Genomic DNA, 19,355 nt, shown 5'->3' on the forward strand with positions numbered 1-19,355 from the left:
GCCTGACCCAGGACCACCTCGCCTTCAGGAAGCAACTCAAGACCTGGCTGTTCGAGCAGTAGCGGACCCCCCTCCCCTAGCGCCTTGAGACCCTCTGGGTGAGTAGTGCGCTATATAAATGCTTTGATTGATTGATTGATTAAAATATCTATTTGGTATTTCCTAGATAGTTTTAATCCAGTTTTTCCTCACTCCTTTACATACTACCACACCCACACTTTTGAGACACCCTCACACCTACACCTTTCATCAGAAAGCATAAACAACAAAAGATTTCCACCAAAGCGACCCTTTGTGGGGTCTGTAGGGCATTGCAGCTCCGGCCCGACGATAAGCAATGCCAAATGACTAAGCATGACATCCCTAGAGGTATGTGAGGGCAACAAAAAACAATCCGTAGGATTTACCTTTGTTTCCCCTGTTTTGAGATTCGCCCTCCCCTTTTTCTGTTCCCTCTAGCATCTTGGCAGGAACAGTACCTCATTGGTTGATTTAATTATTGTTTTCGGAGCCAAAGTACTTGATCTTTATCAGCTCCTGGTGCACTCTTCTCTTTGTTTTCAGATTTTACACACACAAACCCACAGAAATTCAGAAGTCATACTTAGAGTTATCTCAAGTAACTATAACTCATGCACTAAGGTAACTTTAACTCGCACCCTCGCCATGCACTGCTAATTACCCCACATATTGCATCACTCATAACAACTTCTATGACATCATTAATAATATCACTGCAACATTTGCTGTAAAATTGTTGATGAGGAAGCTGTGCATGGCAGGGGCACGAGTTATAGTTACTTGAGATAACTAACTATAACTGCTGAATATATATACCTTTTAAAAATGATACAGCCAGACAAAAGTCTGTGACAGGGCTACCTAGCCCCTCTATGGACCAAAGTATCCGTCAAGGATTGGCCAGCAAAGACACTGCCGAAATTAACAATGGAACACACAAAATCAGATAGAAGCACGCAGTGCAGCCCCCCTACTGCCTGATTTCGTAAGGAAAAACTAATTGAAAATGAAAGGGTAAGAAAAGAACTAGAGAGAAAAGCCTACATACACGCACTATTATGTCAGGCAGAATGATAGTAAGGCAGAACACAGACCCAACTTGTAGCTCTAAAAACATACATATACAAAATAGAACAGACATAATACAACTGCGTGTTGTCCAAACAACAAATCCATCAGAAGCTAGGACTAAATCAGGTCTCACTGAAGACTCAAAACAGCAAATATAAAACAATTCAGCCATGATCCACATCACCCTGACAAGCTAGCCAGATCAAAGGTTACACAAAGTGCACTACATACAGTAGTTTCCCTCGAAAACAAACCCCTTCCTCTCGGTGCCCTACATTATGTGACCCATTATCACCACATGTAGTCTCAAAAAATGGGTAGCCTGCAACTAAGACAACTACCAAAAAGTTAGGAATTAGACATATCAGTCCTTGCTGTCTCCACCTAGTCTCAGTCACAGCTCAATTAAGCAGTAAGGTTCACATGGTGTGGCAAGAAAACAGAAATAAGAGTAATAGAACTGCATGTCACCCCCAAATCAGGAAGAAAGGTAGAAGCCATGTACTCAGGATCAAGGTTAAAACCAAAAGGAAATTCTCACAAAAATCCAATAATGGAACAGATAGACAGCACAACTGACAACACTGTGAAAGACAAGACAATGAGCAGATAGAAGCCACTGAACTGAAATATAAAACAGAACTCCTCTGTCGGCAGGTGTAGCTTATGAGACCAAGTGCATCGGTCATTCATGGGTTCCATTCACAGACCAGGGAACTGGGTCAACAGAACCTTTCCATCAGCCCCCCACACCACATCTTCAAAAATTCCAGCACAAGTATCAGCCCTCCAGTAAAAAATATAATAACTGCAATACAAACAAAAACAACCCTTTGCACATAAGAGGTGCACAGTGTCAGTCGAATGTAAGGCCATTGAGTGGGATACTAAGACTTCCAACTAATGGAAAAAAGACAACTGTGTCTAGGGGAACCAATGTTGTCTAAGATAGCCCACCACCAGTAACCACAACGATAGGCTTAGGACCATCAGTAACCTCTAACCACAAAAATACGCTATTAACCCAAATATGAACTGCAAGGGGAAATTAAGTGCTGATGCTACGCAAAACTGTGGAACTGTAATCTGAAACTCAAAACAGAACACCAATTTTGCCCATGAGTCTATAGAACCGAAAAATTAAGCATATGTTCAGCAGAACAAACCACAACCCAGAGTAAAACAGGTGCGAAGAACAACGTGAGAGACTCACTGATGAGTGGGAGAGTCACTCTAAGGGAAATACTGAAAACCACATTCCATGTCCCTTCAGACAACATTGAACTCACAGAAGGTGTACCAAGGGGAAAAAACAGACTCTTGAAAATGAGGAGACATCCCCAGACACAGGCCAGTATAGACTCAGTGTCAGGGTAATGGAACCTCCTTCCCATCAGGTGTATACCATCCCATGAGAATGCATTAAAACGCCCAGGCAGTAGAAGCCAAGAAGAAGAAAAGTGCCACTTTTAATCTCAGGACCTCTCAAAGCTCCAGGCCCTGGCAGCTGTTGATCAAGGCAGGAATGCTGATGTTACTTGGAAGTCTTGTAAAGCCCTTGAGCCTTCTCCAGCTGCAGACAGGGCATAAACGATTAAGAGTCTAAGCCCCAAGATTTGACAGTGGGATATCTTTGTGCAATGGCCTGTTCACAAAAGAGGTGGGAAGCACTAAAAGTCACATCCATTATAACTGTGTGAAAATCTCCAGGAAGATCAAAGGAGCACAACCAGGCATCCCTATGAATGGTAACAGAAAGACCCGAAGACATGGCCACTATTTTCACAGTGTCAAGACACAACCTAATAAGCTGTTTCGCAGCTCCAAATCCCTCCTCAACTACTTCTACAAAGTGTCCTCGAACATGGTCCAATAAAAGAGGAACCACCATCTGTGCAATGTCTCAAAGAGCATGGTAATAGTGAGCCAACACACACATGGCACTGAACGAACAAAAAGCCAGACTCCCTGATGAACGATTTCTTTGTTACTGTCTTGATCCACTGAGACTCTCTGTCAGATGAAGGGGAAGGGGTTAGAGCCTTCATAATATTCCTGGAAATGCATGAGACCGCTATCTCTGCCACCCAGGCAATTGGCAAGAGGGCAGAAATTGTACGTCATATGGAGCTGGGTGATGGCAACAAGCAACTTGGTAGTGGATGGCCTCTGCAGGAGATGGCCCAAACGGCACAGGCATAATAGGATCTAAGATGACCTTACTGAATGGCAACAGACGCTCTATAGTAGAGGAACCAAACTGCAGGATTTTCATCAATATGTTTGCCTTACTGCAGCTGGCAAACACAATACAAGAACCTCAGCCACCTTGAAAGACAGTCCTCCAAAGAAAACCACCAAGGGGCAATTGGGGGCAACCTCAGAAGAAGCACTGAAGAAACTGCAGTGGGGTCTTAGTCAGATTCCAGATAAGAGTGAAGGGTGTGGCCTCACTACTCATCTTCTAGACAAGAATGTCCTTAACTGAAGCCTGAACAAGGCCCCTAGAAGGTCCAAAGTTGGCCATCCACCTGCATTCCTCTTCAGCTGAAATCACCCTGTCTGTTGTCAACTCTGGAAATGAAACTACCGTCATAGCAAATGTTTGTATTGCCGCCAAATCTGAAACAAAAGACAAGACCTTTGGTGGCTAAAGATGAGCCACTAAAATTAGGGGGCGTTACAACAAACAAATGATGGACGGAATGCTGACAATGCAGACATTCTCCCCCAGTCAAGAGATCTGGGTTAAATCCATCGTTCTTTTGCCCACTACGCCACCCCAGCTCAGACATGGCCATATGCAAATCAGTCTTGACCCTGTGCCTCATGGGAACAGTCCAGCCCGAACTGCCAAGCCATGTCTTCCCTGGACGGGAATCAAGCATCCTAGGACCGGTTTCTGGCTATCAGCCGTCATCAGCCAGGATAGCTTGACTCCAGTGGCGTAGTGAGCACGGGACCCACGTCTGGGCATACCCATCCCACTTGGGGCGAAAAGCGTTACAACAAACAAATGATGGACGGAATGCTGACAATGCAGACATTCTCCCCCAGTCAAGAGATCTGGGTTAAATCCATCGTTCTTTTGCCCACTACGCCACCCCAGTTCAGACATGGCCATATGCAAATCAGTCTTGACCCTGTGCCTCATGGGAACAGTCCAGCCCGAACTGCCAAGCCATGTCTTCCCTGGACGGGAATCAAGCATCCTAGGACCGGTTTCTGGCTATCAGCCGTCATCAGCCAGGATAGCTTGACTCCAGTGGCGTAGTGAGCACGGGACCCACGTCTGGGCATACCCATCCCACTTGGGGCGAAAAGCGTTACAACAAATAAATGATGGACGGAATGCTGACAATGCAGACATTCTCCCCCAGTCAAGAGATCTGAGTTAAATCCATCGTTCTTTTGCCCACTACGCCACCCCAGTTCAGACATGGCCATATGCAAATCAGTCTTGACCCTGTGCCTCATGGGAACAATCCAGCCCGAACTGCCAAGCCATGTCTTCCCTGGACGGGAATCAAGCATCCTAGGACTGGTTTCTGGCTATCAGCCGTCATCAGCCAGGATAGCTTGACTCCAGTGGCGTAGTAAGCACGGGACCCACGTCTGGGCATACCCATCCCACTTGGGGCGAAAAGCGTTACAACAAACAAATGATGGACGGAATGCTGACAATGCAGACATTCTCCCCCAGTCAAGAGATCTGGGTTAAATCCATCGTTCTTTTGCCCACTACGCCACCCCAGTTCAGACATGGCCATATGCAAATCAGTCTTGACCCTGTGCCTCATGGGAACAGTCCAGCCCGAACTGCCAAGCCATGTCTTCCCTGGACGGGAATCAAGCATCCTAGGACCGGTTTCTGGCTATCAGCCGTCATCAGCCAGGATAGCTTGACTCCAGTGGCGTAGTGAGCACGGGACCCACGTCTGGGCATACCCATCCCACTTGGGGCGCAAAGCGTTACAACAAACAAATGATGGACGGAATGCTGACAATGCAGACATTCTCCCCCAGTCAAGAGATCTGGGTTAAATCCATCGTTCTTTTGCCCACTACGCCACCCCAGTTCAGACATGGCCATATGCAAATCAGTCTTGACCCTGTGCCTCATGGGAACAGTCCAGCCCGAACTGCCAAGCCATGTCTTCCCTGGACGGGAATCAAGCATCCTAGGACCGGTTTCTGGCTATCAGCCGTCATCAGCCAGGATAGCTTGACTCCAGTGGCGTAGTGAGCACGGGACCCACGTCTGGGCATACCCATCCCACTTGGGGCGAAAAGCATTACAACAAACAAATGATGGACGGAATGCTGACAATGCAGACATTCTCCCCCAGTCAAGAGATCTGGGTTAAATCCATCGTTCTTTTGCCCACTACGCCACCCCAGTTCCGACATGGCCATATGCAAATCAGTCTTGACCCTGTGCCTCATGGGAACAGTCCTAGGATGCTTGATTCCGGTCCAGGGAAGACATGGCTTGGCAGTTCGGGCTGGACTGTTCCCATGAGGCACAGGGTCAAGACTGATTTGCATATGGCCATGTCTAAACTGGGGTGGTGTAGTGGGCAAAAGAACGATGGATTAACCCAGATCTCTTGACTGGGGGAGAATGTCTGCATTGTCAGCATTCCATCCATCAATTGTTTGTTGTAACGCTTTTCGCCCTAAGTGGAATGGGTATTCCCAGACGTGGGACCCGTGCTCACTACGCCACTGGAGTCAAGCTATCCTGGCTGATGACGGCTGATAGCCAGAAACCGGTCCTAGGATGCTTGACTCCGGTCCAGGGAAGACATGGCTTGGCAGTTCGGGCTGGACTGTTCCCATGAGGCACAGGGTCAAGACTGATTTGCATATGGCCATGTCTAAACTGGGGTGGTGTAGTGGGCAAAAGAACGATGGAATTAACCCAGATCTCTTGACTGGGGGAGAATGTCTGCATTGTCAGCATTCCGTCCATCAATTGTTTGTTGTAACGCTTTTCGCCCTACGTGGGATGGGTATTCCCAGACGTGGGACCCGTGCTCACTACGCCACTGGAGTCAAGCTATCCTGGCTGATGACGGCTGATAGCCAGAAACCGGTCCTAGGATGCTTGATTCCGGTCCAGGGAAGACATGGCTTGGCAGTTCGGGCTGGACTGTTCCCATGAGGCACAGGGTCAAGACTGATTTGCATATGGCCATGTCTAAACTGGGGTGGTGTAGTGGGCAAAAGAACGATGGAATTAACCCAGATCTCTTGACTGGGGGAGAATGTCTGCATTGTCAGCATTCCGTCCATCAATTGTTTGTTGTAACGCTTTTCACCCTAAGTGGGATGGGTATTCCCAGACGTGGGACCCGTGCTCACTACGCCACTGGAGTCAAGCTATCCTGGCTGATGACGGCTGATAGCCAGAAACCGGTCCTAGGATGCTTGATTCCGGTCCAGGGAAGACATGGCTTGGCAGTTCGGGCTGGACTGTTCCCATGAGGCACAGGGTCAAGACTGATTTGCATATGGCCATGTCTAAACTGGGGTGGTGTAGTGGGCAAAAGAACGATGAATTAACCCAGATCTCTTGACTGGGGGAGAATGTCTGCATTGTCAGCATTCCGTCCATCAATTGTTTGTTGTAACGCTTTTCGCCCTAAGTGGGATGGGTATTCCCAGACGTGGGACCCGTGCTCACTACGCCACTGGAGTCAAGCTATCCTGGCTGATGACGGCTGATAACCAGAAACCGGTCCTAGGATGCTTGATTCCGGTCCAGGGAAGACATGGCTTGGCAGTTCGGGCTGGACTGTTCCCATGAGGCACAGGGTCAAGACTGATTTGCATATGGCCATGTCTAAACTGGGGTGGTGTAGTGGGCAAAAGAACGATGGATTTAACCCAGATCTCTTGACTGGGGGAGAATGTCTGCATTGTCAGCATTCCGTCCATCAATTGTTTGTTGTAACGCTTTTCGCCCTAAGTGGGATGGGTATTCCCAGACGTGGGACCCGTGCTCACTACGCCACTGGAGTCAAGCTATCCTGGCTGATGACGGCTGATAGCCAGAAACCGGTCCTAGGATGCTTGATTCCGGTCCAGGGAAGACATGGCTTGGCAGTTCGGGCTGGACTGTTCCCATGAGGCACAGGGTCAAGACTGATTTGCATATGGCCATGTCTAAACTGGGGTGGTGTAGTGGGCAAAAGAACGATGGATTTAACCCAGATCTCTTGACTGGGGAGAATGTCTGCATTGTCAGCATTCCGTCCATCAATTGTTTGTTGTAACTAAAATTAGGGGAACATCCGCAGTATCAGCGGGGTCAACACACACCTGGGTAGAGGTGCCTGTTTCCGGACAGAGTTATCATTTATTTAATCGTTTTTTATAGCGCGAACATTACCCTTGCGGGTATCAGAGCGCTTTACAAATTTACAGAGAACAGAGTAGTAGAAAAGTAATATCAAATTCACTACAAAGAGCAGCAGAGGGTAGTACACAAAAAAGGGAGGGTATGCTTTACCATGCTCAGAGAGCAGAGGAGATAAACTAATAAGGAAATATCATAGTTCAGACACTAATAACAACAGAATATCATAGAGTTCAGACAACTGCCAAGTACCAGACAGTGTTGAGAAGCAGAAGGGTAATGTTGGTACTTATAAGATGAATGCACTATGGTAGCCAGTGATAAATAGTCATACGAGCAACTGAGGAAAATAGAATCTTGGGATTTAGGGAAGAAATTTGTTCATAAGGAGTTCTTTGACTTCCTTCGTGAAGGATATGATTGAGGGATCTGTTCTGACTTCAGGAAGCAATGAGTTCCAGATTCTTGGGGCAATCCCAGAGAAAGATCGGTTGCAGGTTTTCTTCTTGTGGAATCTCTGAGGTTTCAGAAGAAAATAAGTTACTTATCTGTAACTGTGGTTCTCCAGTATTGGAATCTTTCATAGATTCACATGCTTGAATCATTCATTGTCATCAAGATGGGACTCCCATCTCGACGACGGTGAATGATTCAAGCATGTGAAACTATGAAAGTTCCAGTACTGGAGTATGAAAGGTTTTTTAGCTTCTGGATGATCTGAAGCCACCAGAGATTTTGAGATTCTGGATGAGATATCTAGGGGTATTGCGTCATACACGTGGAACAGCTAGTAGCCAAGAACCAAACAGGACCAGAGTTTTAAAGTACCTTGGCTTTTGAGAAAACAAATAAATATCTCAGAATGGTGCAACCAAAAACAAGTTCATGCTGCTAACTTTTGGATCAAATGTAAAATACATTCTTGCCCTGAATAAGAGACGTTCTATTGTTCAAGTTGCGAAACACGTTTGAAATTTTCTGAAAAAACTAAATGAAACAGTCCAATATTTATGGATTGTTTGCTATAGTGAAAAATTCAAAAATATAAAAAAATATTGCCCTCACCCAGACTGGTTTTCATATATCGATTTGCAGTGTTATGGGTCGGTATACTGCCCTTTTGAGGACACCTTGCAAGTCAGTTATTAGAGTTAATTCTTATCTTTTTGAATCTCTATAAGCTTCCAATGTTAACGCGGCTTTGAGAACTACAAGCAGTAAAACAAGCTACATATCTTTTTAATGTGTCACAAGGGAGATAACAGCCAGGGTCAAAAAACGGGGGAGAAAAGCTGACTTGGGAAAAGAAAAGCATACACCACTCTTTCAGCCAGCTATGCTCCAAAAGAGCAACTTTAAGATAATGTGAAAATGACTGGAAGAAATACCATACCTATTGGCTCACATTTAAACTGCTTTCCGTCATGTAATCTCATAAAGAACAAATCTTGAAGCCTAGTACAATTTGATCTTTCATACAAAATTGCCTTCTTTTTCCTCTTGTACATACAATACATGGCCATGAAACTGAACCCAAAAAAAGAGACACTTCAGAAGGAGAATTTATGTCTCCTGGTTTCTTCCTTTTTTCTCGCAGTCAGTTTATCCATGCTTTGTCTTTCATCCCCACAGTTTCTCTCTTGCCAGATGCACAAGTGTTAGTTAGTGGTGAAGGACCCTAATGATACGTACCTGTTGCTTCTGCAGCAGGCTCCGCTTGGCCTCAAGTGTGGCGTTCCGGCCAGGACGCTGTGAAGGATCATGGCAGACTACACCTGAGGTGGCACAGAGAGGAACACTGTTACCATCACTAGATGCAATTGTAAAGGGTCGATCACATGAAATGAAAACAACAGTTCACTCCCTCTTACTTTCATATCACAAGGAGGAGAGGACACCATTCACCACACCCAACCCTGCTGTCAGCAACACTACAGGCCCAGTTATTGTAGCTCCCCTCTTCTCCAACTCAACCTTACACTCTTCGCTGTACCAAGTACTGCAGATTAAGCAGCTAAGAGAACAAACAAAATGGCACGTAGACTACAAGCCAGAACAGGTAACTGTCCAAACTATCTGGCATCACTAACATTCCAATTCTAAAAAGTTAGACAGTGAATAAGAAACTGTATCCATCAGAACAACCTTTAATAGGACTCCATACTGGGAAACTGAGGAGAAAAATAGAAATGAGTGCTCGCTTATGATCGACTGTTCTACATCCAACACTAAATTCTCTTTGTGAATTGCCAAATGGTACCAGGTGGAGTTGGGTGGTTGTGGTGACTGTGTGTGTCTGCAGAGCAGCTGTGAGGTTGTGCAGCAGCAGGGTGTAGGTGCAGAGGCTGGGCTGCAATGGAGGAGCACAGTGGTGGTGTACCAGCTGATGGGAGTGGAGTTGAATGGCATTGGAGCTGGGTAATGATGGAGCTGGGTGGTGTTATAGCTAGGTACAAATGAAGGAACGCCAACAGGATTCATGGCAACAAGAGGCTTGGGCGTGCCTGACCAAATCTGGGCTGAGCATAAATAAGATGAGCTTTCATACAATTGCCTTCTAAAACTTCCTCCTTTGAAGTCATATCTCAGGTATTCATGATGGATCCTTACTTGGAATGATTTCGATGAAAGTAGAGGATATTTTCCTAAATTAACTTACTTTTTAGTTATAGAGCAGTCACACTGGGAGGAAATACATACAGGAAATAAAAGTGTACACGTGCTTCAAGACTGGAAAGAAATTTCCAAAAATAACGTTGTGCATCCATGTTTAACTTTTATTCCCCACAAATGAGAGTTGGAGTGGTTAGTAGATACCACAATAGGCGAACTTACCCACAAGTGTAAACATGTCAGACAGCATACTTGCTTTCACCTTCATATCCAAAGGAGCATCACTGTCCACATAGAAGTAGAAGAAATTGGATGATTTCATTATATTTTGCTTGAATGTTTTTTCCATAGCACAGAAGAATTTACAATAGAGTCACAAACCTAATTCAGTGTATATTATAATATAGGTAGGGTTTCAAACATGGTATGAGATACATGGTGATACATTTTGCAAAATAACAAGCAAGAGTTATGTATTCTATATTGTCAGTCATTGTTAGTTTGGAACATATTTTATTTGTATTTGAAGGTTCATACACAATTTCATTCAACATGCAGATATTGTAGTGATGCCTGGACTTTTCAACTCGGTCTCCTTCCCTCCCACCTGGCGGTTGTAATGTTTGTGTTGTGCGGGTTTGAATAGGATTAATTAATGTCTCTTTACTTGAATGTGGTGCTGGGGTGGTTGGGTTCCCGGTATGCTTGTTCTTGATGGATTTGCCTGTTCCCAGGTCTTGTCATCCTTTGTTCTTATTTTGTGCACGGTGTCTCCTGCCTTATTCCAGAGATGACCATCCTCCCCATATTTTCTCGAGTTTTTTGGGGCTTACCTTTCCCTTGTATATTGATTTTCCCCTCATATGGTATACGTTCATTTCCTGTTCCCAGTCTTGCAGTCGTGGGGCTACTGTGCTTCCCCATTTCTGTGCAATTTCCCGTTTCACCAGTAGGAATTCGAGGTTAACTAAGGCTTTCTTGTAGGATGTGATATCGGAGTCCTTACATATTCCCAATAACATCAGTGAGGCCTGGCTTTTGATGTGTTCCTATGGTTTCTTCGAGTCTGTTTTGCACCCTCCCCCAAATGGTTGTATCTTGGGGCAGACCCACAATGTATGTGAGAAGGAGCCCGGTGTCAGCAGGCGCATAGGCATGCATCGTTTTTTGCTTTGCCTATTTTATGTAAGAGTGCCCTGGTGTAGTATACTCTAGACTATGTAGTATTTTAAGTTCTATCAGACGAAAACATGCCTTTATCACTACTTTCCTAGGGAAGTTCAGTGCCTCCTCACAGACATCGTCGTCCAGCTCCCCTCTATCAGTTTGCCATTTTTTCCTTAATTGGGTTAGTTCTCTCTGCGTGTTGTTGATTAGCGATTTGAATGCAAGGGAATTTGCAGTTGGCTATCATATGGCCGTTTAGCAGCCATCTCTAAACAGAGGGAGTCTTCTCTGGTTTCCGCCTCCGGGGTGATCCTTGCCTGCAGTGCATGACCTAAATTCAAATATTTAAATATTTGTGCAGCAGCCATTTCATATTCATCCCTAGGTATTCAAATGGGACTAGGCCGTTGGTGTCCCATACGTCCCCTAGGGTGGAGAGGCCAATATTGTCCCATTGTTTAAACCCCTGTAGGTTGTCACTGAGCCCAGTTCCATGCTCAGCCACATGGGTTTTTTGTCTAATCTTTTTCTCCATCCCATTTCCCTCTGTAACTTGTGCCAAGATGAAAGCACCATTATTGTTGCCGCAGAGGCACCTGGGCCTATCTTCCCACTTTATAGTACATGAATATATCCTTTTTCACCTAGTGCTTCATGGTCATGTCGATATGCTGGGTTGTCAAATGGTGCGTAGGCCCATTCTTTCACTATACTGACTTTAGCTGCTTCGGAGTAATTGTGAATGTTCAGTAGTGCTATTCCTCCTTCATATGTGGATCTTTGGAGGGTGTGGAGTTCTATACGTAGTGGGACGTTCAGCCAGATCAGTGATCTTATTAGCCTGTTTATTGCGAGGAAGGATGTTTCGGGTATAGCATCAATCAATCAAACAGGGCTTGTAATTCGCTGCTTATCACCCGTGAGGGTATCCAGGCATGGGGGCATTGCTACTGAGATCTCAGTTTAAAAAACAGGTTTTTAAGCCTTTCATGAATTCCTACAGGGTGGAGGCTGTTCCAGGATTTAACTGCCAGGTGCGGGAAAGGTGCGGCAGCCGCTCCTGTGAATGCGGGGCGTGTGGGGCAGGGAGCGGGATGCGGAGCATAGTTGTCGGGCGGGTTGGTGGAAGTTCACCCTGTGACTGAGGTATGCTGGTACCTTGTTGTGTAGGGCTTTGTAGGCGTGGGTGAGCAGTTTGAGCTGGCACCGTTTGCGGACGGGGAGCCAGTGCAGAGATTTGAGGTGGGGTGATGTGGGTCCATCTTGGGAAATTCTGTTTAGTAGTTGTGAGGTGATCCCCACGGAGAGCGCATTGCAGTCGTTCAGGCGGCTGGTGATGGTGTGTCTGGTGCTGGTGGACAGCTAGTTGAAGACTTTCCCGAGCAAGCACAGGGTGAGGAAGCAGGAGGACGAGCAGGAGGAGGACTTTCATCTGCTACTTCATCGTGAGCTTGCTGTTGAATATGATGTTGAGGTTCCTTGCTTCCTCTGTGGGTGCAGGCCAAGTTTCTTTGGCTACCTGGAGTCATCCATGGGGAGCTGCTGCTCCCAAAGATGAGTATCTCTGTTTTGTCGGTGTTGAGTTTGAGGAATCTGTGCTGCATTCAGCTTGCAACGCTGGTCAGGCATCTGTGGAAGTTAGATTTGGTGTTAGTGAGGTCTGAGGACAGAGAGAGGATGAACTGAGTATCGTCCGATTAGGAGATGATGTTCATACCATAGGATCTGGCCAGGTGAGTCTTGTATGTGTTAAACAGGGTTGGGCTCAGCCAGGATATCGGTGGGTTGCCGCAGATTATGTTTTTTGTGCCAGAGGTGTAGGGTGGGAGGCGGATACTTTGGGTTTCTCTGGAGAGGAAGGATGCTATCCATTCAAGAGCCTTCCCTTGGATCCCCATTAGGTGGAGTCCATGTAGAAGGGTGTAGTGGGACACGGTGTTGAAGGCAGAGAGATCGAGGAGAATCAAGGTGGCGGTATCTACCCTTCTAAGAGAGTCCTGATGTCATCGGTGGCCGTGATTATGGTTATTTCCATGCTGTGATCTGAGCGGAAACCAGATTGGGAGGGGCCCAGGAGGTGGTTGTTTTGTAGGTGAATGGTGAGTTGGAGGTTTATTACTTTCTCCAGAGCTGTAGCTAAGAACGGGAGCAGCATGCAAGGATGTTATGTAATATATATGTGAGTTTGGGAATTGCACACAGTTTGAAGAGCACAGCTATAAACATTAGTGACAATGGGAGTGTTTTCCAGTGTTTTACATCCATCTTTAATCTGTGTATGGGTAGGGTTAGGTTGTCGGCGTCGTGCATTCTCTCATACCTCAATATACAGAGTCCAAGGTATTTGAAATGGCGAGTTACTACTTTCAGTGGCAGGACCAGGATTCTGTGTATTTCCCAGGTAATATGAGGGATTTCTCCCAGTTTATTCCCAATCCCAAGTACATCCCATTTATTGAAAATATTTTGCCCACACGTGCCAGGGAGTGCTCAGTTTCCCGCTAGGTAGAGAAAGATATCATCTGTGATGAGAGATATCTGTTTTTCAACATAGCACCCAAACACCAGCCCCATATCTGAGCATCCACCCTTATCCACTCTGCCAGGGCCTCTCTCGCCAGGGCGAATAGCATAGGTAACAGAGGGCAGCATTGCCTGGTGCCAGGACTGATAGGGAACTCTCTCTCTCTCGGACACAGTTCACTTTGACTCGCGCCCTCGTATTCTAGTATAGGAGTGTGACTCATCTCAGAAATTTGGGTCCAAATCCATTTTTTTCCATGATTCCAATTAGGAAGGTCCATTCCAGCAAGTCAAAAGCTTTATTCCTGTCTAGTGAGCCTACCGCTAGTGGGAGCTCCACTCTTCTGGTGGCTTCGATGTTGTTATATAACCAGCGGAGGTTGAGTCTGATTGACCCATTCTGGTCTGGGTGTACCAAATTCAGGGTCACTCTTCTGAGTCGGTTTGTTAGCACTTTGGATAGCACTTTGGTGTCCAAGCTGAGCAGCGATATCGGACAGTACGTGTCCTATTTGTCTGTGTGTTTCCCCGTTTTGAGTATTAACACTATTGTTGCCATACTGAGATTTCTGGGAAGCTTTGCTGTTTAGTATGCCTGCATGTATAATTTGTGGATTGTTGGAATTATCTTACTTGCCATTTTTTAAAAATAATTCTGCCGAAAGCCTGTTTGGGCCTGGTGTTTTCCCTGGTTGTATTTGTGTTAATGCGAGCTGCACCTCTTTCGAGATTAGGTCTTCCTCGTTTTCTAGCACCCTATGTTTTTCCAGCTATCTGCAGGGGCAGCCCTGTAAGAAGCCATGCAGGTCTGTTATAGTCGGTCAGTTTTGGTCCTTGTAGAAATCTTGTGTGTGCCATTGTCTCCGCTATGGCTTCAGTACCTACTACTTTATCCTGATCAGGGCCTATTATTTATCGTATGTGGTTTCTGCTCTTCTTTCTGCTGTTGAGCAAGGCTAGTATCTTTTCTGCTTTTCCCCCTTCTTCGTATATTCACTTTTATTTGGCTATGTATTATTCCTTTTTGGCAGCATCTGTTGCTATTGAAATATATTCTTCTGTTTTAAGTAGTATGCGTGTCCTTGTTGCTTTCAAGGGCTGTCGAGTGTATTCCTCCTCTAGGTTTAGCAGCTCCCTTTCTGTGTCTCCGCATTGCCGCACTCTAATTCTTTTACCTTCCACTTCCCCTGATATGATCACCCTGCGATTCGTGGCTTTATAAGCCTCTCATAGGGTGGACGCCTCCATTACTGTATCTGTGGTGTTTTTCAAGTAGTGCTCTGTAGCGTTTTGTACCCGTTTTTGTGTTAGTCACCATGCGGCCATTCTCCACTTGCTCCTTCTCCAGATTTATGGTGATTCTATTGTGATGCAGAGTGGTGAGTGGTCAGAGCTCCCTCTTGTTTTATAGTCTGCCTCTGTGCATTTATGAAGGGTCGGTCTGGGGGCGATTAAACAATCTATGTGGGAGTGTGTGTTGTGTGCCCTGATTAGTAGGAGTAGCTTCTGCGTGTCCATTGGATTTATCTCCAGATATCACCAATACCTACGGCCTGAATTAAGTTGTCTAGTTTCTCCGCTTGGCCATGGTGTGTCTGCCTAGTGTGGGCTCTGTCTAAGTGGGTATCTAGTACCATATTAAAATCTCTCCCCAGTATGGTTGTGGCCTGTGGTAGTTCAGTAATTGTTCAGCCTAGGTATTGTTGCCTATCTGTTTGAAGCCCTGGTGGGATATAAACATGAATACGCGCTATTTGTTCCCCTTCCTAGTCTCCCAGCACTGCCTTGCATCTCCCCAATGAGTCTGTCCGTACTCTATTCATGTGGAAGGCTGTTGTTTTTCTGACTACTATCGCTACTCTCCTCTCCCAGACGGTGTCATGAAATCTTTTTTGCTGCACTGTTCACTACTGAATCACTGAACCAACACACCTTGATGGTTTTCTCTGCAATGACACAAATGGAGGCTGCCATTTTCTGCCCTACAAAAAGCGGTGAGGGGATAGAGAGGGAGATGGGGGCGGCTCTACCTGCCCACCCTATGCGCCAAATAGGGACGGACGTAGTGTTCAAAAGCAACTGAATTTCCATCTTCCAATAGCCTTAATCCGCTCTGGTGATATTCCCATTCCTGCCGCAGTTGTGGCTGCCCCAATCGGAAAGGAGTGTGAAGCTACTCCTTGGAGCCTGAGAAGTAGCCAGAGTGGCTTATTATTATGTATTTCCCCCTGCCCAGTATCTTACCATTGGTTCCTTTCCTATGCATTTCTTGCTGGAAGCCAACACCTGCAGCGTATCCAGTTCGAACTTTGGCAACCAGAACTCTTTTGATTTTATTCCCAGGCCTAGTGCGCTGACATTCCGGGTCAACACCTGTAGGGTATGCCGTTCCAGCCGTCGTCTGTCCAATCCTCTCTCTGCCAGGATCATGTGTTTTCCTCTTTTGTTCCGTGTGCCCCAGTAACACTGTCAACTTGTAAACTGCTTCTCAACTACTGCCACTCCCTACCGTACTGTGTTGCGGTCTTTAAACTGGCCACCACCCCAAATCGAGGTATGTCCGTCGCCATGATTCACTAACTGCTTGTAACGCGAACATTAAGGAAACTGTTGTTACACTTTCACTATTAGTTGGTAGGACATGGCCTGTGGCATTCAGTTGAGCACCTGTTAGCCTCTTGGTGGTTACCGATGACTAATGTATATTTGGCACACCTTGGCAGAAGGCACGTGTCTCAGATAATTTCATCGGCTGTCATTGAGGTGACCTGCAGCCGCAAAGTGTGCCCGTGGTGGCCTTCCCATTCTGAGTCCTCCTTCAGGGTGTCTTCGGTGTCATTCACCAGTGTTTCACCAGTCTCCGTCCAGGGGGCACCCTGGAGCTCCGCAACCACTTTTGCCATCTCGGACTCAGCATGGTCTTTAGTTGGGGCCGTTGTTAAAAGGCCCTGTTGTTGTCAGCATCTCTCCTGTTCTTTCCAGCATTGTGCTTTAGTTGTTTCCCTTTCGTTCGACAAAGGGTATCCCCATTGTTCAAGCCATTCCTACACTTCTGTTGCTGCTGTGAAGAAATTAGATCATCACTGCTCGGTTATTCTAATTTTTGCTCGGAACAGTATGATCTGAACATTGTAGACACCTTGTTATTCCCCAAATGTTTCATCTCCTTCTAATGGTATTTTTTTTTCTTTGACTATTTCATACTTGTATACAACGTGTTATCCCTGTAAAGCGCTCTGATACCCTAACGGGTCATGTTCACGCTCTAAAACACTAAATAAATAAATAAACAGTAAGGTATGCCTGAGTTTCAGCTTCCTCTGGTGTTGTTTCACTCGTATGAAGGTCTCTCGCTGTCATTGGACCACTGAAGTGTAATCAGGAAAGATGTTGACTAGTTACCTCACAATTCTCCATGGTCTATGTATTCTCTTCGCTTTAAGGATGGCACCCCTGACCCTGAAGTTGAGTAGTCTCTCAGGTGAGCTCTGGGAACCGGCAGTCATCCCGGAACCCTGTGGGCATGCTCCACACTAAACCACTTGGAGGTTTTCCCTCCCAGCACCACAAATGACAGCCAGTTCTCCAAAAACAGTTCCATACTAGGCCCCTCTGCCCATTCCGGGACTCCAATCATTCGGAAAATATTCAGGCGTCGGCGGCCTTGAGCATCTTTCATTCTCTCCTTTAGCGTGGCTGCCTCTCACTCGAGCCTCTTTACACAAGTGGCATGTTTAGTCATGTTAAGTTGAGTAAGGGCCAGTGTGGATTCCATCTTGGTAACTCTATCTGTTCGTTTCTTGTGGTCTGCTTGTAGGATATACGCCTCCAATGTCACTGTTGGATTTTGTGCTCCAAGGTCACTTTCATGCATTTTATGGCTGCTAGAATGGTTGCCGTATGCGTCTCCAGGTCTTGGTCTGTTTTGGTTGCCATCTGTGGGCTTCAGTCCCTCATGAGGCATATTTTATCATGGTGGTGCGCTTTGGCCTTTTTGGGGTGTACTATGGCCTCTCTCCGAGTTGGCGCCAGTGCTTGTGTTTCCCTTGTGGATTACTGTAGTGCTGTATCCTGTCGCTGCCTCCGTCGGGCACTGCAGCCTGTAGAAAGGGGAAGGTGTTTATCAATTAGTCCTGTGATCAGGTATCCCACCTGGGCAGACTAAGCTGTCTCTGCCCCTTTCTCAGGTTATTATGAGACACCCCGGGCATAAGCACACCTTCTGGTGGCAAGGTGCCCCTCTTTCATTTTTAAACAGTGACCCACTGGGAGAACAGCTTGGGCCATGCTAGTCTTCAGTGAATAATATTTAAAAATAGTAGTTAGTACATGTAACTTTGAACATATTTTACAAGAGGAACCTGTGACTATTGATATTTACGGAAACAGATATTCAGTTGGCCAATTAAGGAACTAGGTAGACCAGGGGAGGGTTGTCTTTGGAGATAAAGTAAGGGAAAAGGCTGATTAGGTAATAAGTAGATATTTGAGGAGGAGGTGTCCCTTCAGACCATTTCTAAATGAAGTAAAGGAGGGTGCCAAGCTGAGTGCACAAAGAAGACCATTCCATTTCTTAGGAGTGAATGCAAGAAATATTCAATCAATCAGGGTTTTGTTAAGTGCACTACTCCCCCGTTAGGGTCTCAAGACGCTGAGGGGAGGGTAAGAGCAGCTCTGTTGGGGTCATTCAAAGAGCTAGGTCTTGAGGTCTTTCCTGAAATGGTGCAGTGTCGGGAAATAGTTCCAGGTCTCGGTTTCAAGGTAGGAGAAGCACCTTCCACCCAATCTGGTCCTGTAGAAGCGTGGGCGGTGGCTAGGGAGAGGTCGGCTAAGCGGAGGTTTCTCTTGAGGCATTGAAGGAGAGGCGGTCGTTGAGGTATTGAGGTCCGATGTTGTGGAGGGCCTTGTAGGCGTGCGTGAGCAGTTTGAAAGTTATTCTTCTTTGGACAGGGAGCCAGTGGAGGTCATGGATGTCTTGGGTGATGTGGTTGTGCTGTGGGATATCGAAGATTAGTCTGGCTGCGGCGTTCTAGACTGTCTTGAGTTTGGTGAGGAGTTTTTTGTTGATTCTGGCATAGAGGGCGTTGCCGTAGTCCAGTCTGCTGGTGATGAGGGCATGAGTGACCACTTTTTTGGCGTCGGAGGGGATTCACTTGAATGTTTTACGCAGTACGCGGAGTCTGTTGAAGCATGCGGAAGAGACAGCGTTGAACTGGCGATTCATAGTGACGGATGATTCCAGTATGATGCCGAGGCTAGGTACATGGTCTGTCGGAGTAGGTGGGTTTCCGAGGGCGGGGGGCCACCAGGCGTCGTTCCATGCAGAGTGGGTGGAGCAGAGGATGAGAAATATGAGTGATAGGATGGATTTTTTCCTTAACTGTGTGGTTTAGATTTTGAACTTGTCGTTAGATTTCAAGACACATTGTAAAAAACATGCGAGGGACATCCTTCCCTTTACAGAAAATATTAGGAAAATCCATTTGCAATCGCCTGGAAAACTGCAAACCCACACACATCAGCATGGACACATTGCTAAGATAAAGCCTAAATATATATACGCCAGAGTTTTCATATCATATAAAATCTAACCAAC

The 19,355-nt window shown here is 46.1% G+C and overlaps 1 protein-coding gene across 8 annotated transcripts in view; it reads right to left on the bottom strand.

The window, feature by feature from the left end:
• The window catches only part of TTLL5 (tubulin tyrosine ligase like 5), a 1,306,640-nt gene that overhangs the window by 902,497 nt on the left and 384,788 nt on the right, over nucleotides 1-19,355 (bottom strand). For all 8 annotated transcript variants that reach the window (XM_085626706.1, XM_085626705.1, XM_085626700.1 and 5 more), the window contains 2 exons: nucleotides 10,292-10,353; nucleotides 9,149-9,231 (listed from right to left, as the gene is read on the bottom strand). In XM_085626706.1, the coding sequence (XP_085482832.1) occupies nucleotides 9,149-9,231; nucleotides 10,292-10,353 (145 nt within the window). The remainder of the gene's footprint in view (nucleotides 1-9,148; nucleotides 9,232-10,291; nucleotides 10,354-19,355) is intronic.

This window comes from Triturus cristatus, chromosome 9 (assembly GCF_964204655.1).
Source record: "Triturus cristatus chromosome 9, aTriCri1.1, whole genome shotgun sequence".
NCBI lineage: Eukaryota > Metazoa > Chordata > Amphibia > Caudata > Salamandridae > Triturus > Triturus cristatus.